Genomic DNA, 4,988 nt, shown 5'->3' on the forward strand with positions numbered 1-4,988 from the left:
CCAAGATGAAGCTTAAAAGGCCGGAAAGTACCTGTTAACCTACGAAAGATAAAACAGACAATGTCCCTTTTCAATATGGGATTATGGGGATGCTCAAAGCTAAATGTTTAGTTAAACATAAGGACAGTGGACACCTGCAACTAGTTGAGTATGGGGTTTGGGGTTTTAGTAAACAAAGACGTGAATTAGATAGTCTCTCTACCATTATTCCCCCTTTACCGTTCTTCTTCGCCTGTTCTTAACACCTCGATCATTTTTTTTTTGTTTCTTTTTTCTGGTTGTTTGCAATGGCCTCCATCTCTCTAAAGACTGATACATCTATTCCTATTCCTTCAACAGCTGAACAATCATCATCAACTGGAAACTAGTTTCTTTGTTACTGGTTTTCAATGGCCTCCTATTCATCATCATCAACTCGTCGCTGGAAGTATGATGTTTTTTTGAGTTTCAGGGGTCTTGATACTCGCAAAGGGATTGCATTTGACATACACGATCGACTTAATAGAAGTGGCATTATAACGTTCATGGATGATCCAGATCTTCAAGTAGGGGATACTATTTCTCCCACCCTCATAAACGCAATTAAAGAGTCCAGGTTTGCAATCGTAGTTCTCTCCCAAAATTATGCTTCTTCTACTTGGTGTTTGGAGGAACATGGAGAGATTTGTCTATCCATGGAAGACAACAGAATTTTGCCACTTTTTTATCAAGTTGATCCTACTGATGTTCGATATCAGAAGATGAGTTTCAAAGATGCTTTCTCTAAGCACGAATCCTCTAAGCGACAAAAATCAGACAAGGTGAAGCAATGGAGAGCTGCCCTAAGCAAAGTGGCCAATATCTCTGGGTGGAATACAAATGATTTTAAGTAAGTATTGTGCCTCTAGTTTCGGTTCTATATATTTTACCCAACACCTATTTTTAATCCTTGAAGCTCTTAAATTCTTTCTTGTAGGACTCACAAAGAACTTGTTGATGTCATTGTGGAATCTCTTCGCAGTAAAGTACCACCTGATGCAATTGAAGGAGACTTCCAAGCATATGAAGCAACAACACAAGCCATGGATGATGTCATGAAGGTGCTGACAGATGACAAGATCACTGTTGTTGGTGTCTACGGCATGGGCGGCGTTGGAAAGACAAGCATGGTGAGACATGTAGCTGCACAAGCCTGTAAAAATGGTTCTTTTAACCATTGGATTATGGCAACCATATCCCAAAACCATGACTTGATAAAAATTCAAGACACATTTGCAGAGCTGTTGGGCTTCACGTTACAAGGGAAGACAGAAGATGGAAGAGCCACTAGGTTGCATAAGGAGATAATGAGAAGAGAAAAACTCCTTATAATCTTGGATGATGTTTGGGTGAGAACAGAGCTGTCAAAAATAGGGATTCCCAGCTATATGGAGCTTCAAAAGTGCAAATCCAAAGTGCTACTCACCACAAGGAGATTGAATGTCTGTCATGCCATGAAGTGCCATGAACAGATCCGCCTCAACGTTCTCTCAGATCAAGATTCTTGGACCTTGTTTGTGAGAAATGCAAGACGATCTTTTGAATTGCCCACTTTCGTGGATGTAGCGAAGAAGGTAGCTGGAGAATGCAAGGGTCTACCGATTGCACTGGTAGCAGTTGCAAGGGCACTCGGAGATAAGGATCTGGCTGAATGGGAAAAAGCAGCTCAACGACTAGAGAAGTCGCAAAGCGCCAACCCTGACCATGCTGAAGATACATTTGAATGCATAAAATTAAGCTACGACTACTTGAAAGATGAGGAGTACAAGTCATTCTTCTTACTGTGTTGTTTATTCCCAGAAGATCATGATATCAAAATAGAAGACTTGTTTAGGTATGCAATCGGGTTAGGATTGTTTCAAGATGCCGAGACAATATATGAAGCCAGAGGAACAGCATATACAGTGGTCGAGCACTTGAAAGATTCTAGCTTGCTCTTGGAAAGTGATCTACCTGATTATCTACCATATAGATGTGTAAGGATGCATGATGTGGTTCGAGATACCGCCCTGAATATTGCAAAATTTGAAGATAGGCTTCTGTTTTTGGTGAAAGCTGGATGTGATTTGGATGATTGGCCATGTCGGTTACTTGTACACGAAGGCTACATTGCTATTTCACTAATGCATAATCGTATACACGAACTACCCCCACGGATGGTATGTCCAGAACTCCAGATTTTGTCATTGAACCATAATTCTTATATCATAAAGATCCCAGAAACCTTTTTCCAAAGTCCGAATGAAATAAGGGTCTTAGATCTTAGCTGGACTCTTATTTCAATACTACCCCAATCATTCGGTCTCCTAACCAACCTTCGAGCCCTTTATTTAGATGGTTGTAAATACCTAATGGATATTTCCATGGTGGGGAAACTTACGACGCTTGAGGTTCTTAGTGTGCAAGGCACTGGCTTTAAGGAATTGGGGAGAGAAATAGGAAATATGACCAATCTGAGGGTGTTGGATATCGTGGGTGGAAGAATTGTGAAGATTCCATCCAAACTGATATCAAGGTTGCAGTGTTTAGAAGAACTGTACTTGGAATGTGAATTTTGGGAGTGGGGGAGCAAGGTTGATGACGAAGGGGATGAAACCAATGCTGACTTTGATGAGGTAACTGGCTTGTCAAAATTGAGAATTATGCATGTTCAGATCTCCAATAAAGAATGTATCCCCAAACATGTCGAGTTCATTCCGAATTGGGTCGAGTTTTTCATACGTATTGGCAGAGATGAATGTTGGCCACCCATCAGTTATGAGCCTTATCAATATGGTCATCCTCAGAGGACCGTATCTTTGATACTTGACTCCATCAGTAACTTGCCGGACTGGTTTTTCAACGCGGTGATGAACAAAGCAGAGAAGCTAGTGTGGTATGATTGCCCACGGACTGGTTTAATTGACGTTGTTGTGGAATATGAGCGTGGGAGGTTACATGCACTGAAGAATCTCACTGTATGGGGTACCTACAATGACGACGAGCTGATGAACACATCAACATGGGTTCCAAACCAACCTGTGTTTGAGAACTTGGAAGAGTTGAAGCTGGGGCACGTGGAGTTATGTGCTGTTGAATTTCTACCACCTGTGTCCATATGCCATTTGAAGTGTTTGACGGTAGCATCTTGTTACTACCAGGGGAATGTGCTTTTTCCATCAACATTGTTAGAGAGACCCTCAAATCTGGAAGAATTAATGTGTCATGACATGAACGAGATTGAATATGTGTTTGGGTATGAAGCGTTACTGGAGACAGAACAATCAAAATTGAGAAGGATAGTGCTGGTTGAACTACAGAGAGTAAGAAGCTTATGTGAGGGACCTGTTCCACCTGCAATGTTTCAGAATCTTCGAAATTTGTCCATTAGAGACTGCAAACAGTTGCAGGGAAGTCTCTTCACCTATGATGTTGCTCAGTGTCTTTCTCAGTTGAATTTCTTAGAATTACACCAATGCCCCCTGTTGGAAAGGATAGTTGAAGCAAGCGACAAGAAGATCATCCTTCCAAAATTGGAGGAACTAAATTTGTGGCGACTTCCAATCTTGAACTACGACACCGCTACTTTTGATATGGAGTGTCCTTCATTGGAGGTGTTGTATCTGTGCCAGTGCCCTAAGTTTTCAGTCTCTGTTGGTGACTTCCACAGCACAAAACAAGTCGTCCTACTCCCAGCTGATAATTAGTCGTCCGCAATCAAACTAAAATCTGGCCTCAGTCTCAAAAACCCTGAAACAAAATCAAGACCCTTTTAGCGGATATCAAAACCGAGACTGGAAGTTGGTGAAGGTTGATGATTGATGAAGTTCCTCTCTTTTAGTTTTGTATGGTTGTTAGTGAGGTTGATGAGCTAGATTTTGTCCCAACCTTATTTGTCTGATTTCATTGCTGCACTGTGTCATGTTTGCTTTTGATTCTTTTCTAATGATCATTTTGTGGTTGCTTCTGTTAGTTCTACATGTTTATTAGACATCATTGCATGACTGATTTTTTCTCTTTCTTGGTTCTTGCAGAAGTCGCTCCATTTTTTCTTTGATTTGTCAACTATTTTTTGTCGTATCGCCATGTTTTCCTTACTTTTCTTCTGGGTAGGGGTGTTCCTTTTCCTATTTTCTGCAGCAGCCAAGATTGTAGCATTCTCTTATCACCCATTCTAAAAGGTTCTTCAAATACTTTCGAATATGTTGAATTGCCAACTCGAGAAGAAACAAGAAAGAATTGGTGTCAAGTGGCAGGCATTCAAAAACCCATAAACATGTGAAGCTCCAAACCTCGTAGTATCCCATTTTTTTTCCCAGAAGTAAAGAGATAAACTGGAGACTATGAGTAAATCGTAGTGGGTTATCACAGTGGTTAAAGGAGTTGGGCGCTGAAGCTTTTTTCAGATTGGCAGATCTAATTGCTTTTGCAAAGGAGGACTACCTTATTACTCTACCCTTGAAACCATTTCTGCCCTAAGAAACTCCAAAATGTTTGTGATTCAGACCTTTATATATTGTTGCCTCCTCATGCTTCCACTTCTAATATTCCATGCATCTACTTTGACATGTTCCTTTTTTCAGTAGGACTATCTCCGGATCACCTATTTTGATTAGGATTTATTTTCCTTGCTCAGAGGCAAAGAGGAACTTTATGGTTGTATATTAGTGTTCACCTAGTCAGTAATTGACCAAGAAATGCCACCGTTGGATGTAAATCCAAAGGTGGAGATAATTATTTTTGAGTTAAATTGTTTTGTTTTCAACCATTGGATTAGATGTAAATTGATTTAACGGTGATTGACCATGAATCTTTTTGTCAATTATTGAACATTACTACGTATACAATATTGGCTATTTAAACCCTTTCCCACTCCTGTTCCAAAAAAAAAAAAAAAAAACCAGTCCCATAGAAACCTATAATTAGGCCTCATCATGGGCCGGGCTAGGGCTGACCCTACCTTAAATTTTAGGGCTTAGGGTAGGGCCGGA

At 40.5% G+C, this 4,988-nt stretch overlaps 1 protein-coding gene across 1 annotated transcript; it reads left to right on the plus strand.

The window, feature by feature from the left end:
* Nucleotides 1–524: 524 nt before the first annotated feature.
* Nucleotides 525–3,704, plus strand: LOC101300373 (probable disease resistance protein At4g27220-like). The gene is made up of 2 exons (XM_004304743.1): nt 525–868; nt 956–3,704. Exons 1-2 carry the CDS (start codon nt 525–527, stop codon nt 3,702–3,704), a joined length of 3,093 nt encoding a protein of 1,030 aa, XP_004304791.1.
* Nucleotides 3,705–4,988: the final 1,284 nt, after the last annotated feature.

The sequence above is a fragment of the Fragaria vesca genome, linkage group LG6, assembly GCF_000184155.1.
Source record: "Fragaria vesca subsp. vesca linkage group LG6, FraVesHawaii_1.0, whole genome shotgun sequence".
In the NCBI taxonomy this organism is placed as follows: Eukaryota; Viridiplantae; Streptophyta; class Magnoliopsida; order Rosales; family Rosaceae; genus Fragaria; species Fragaria vesca.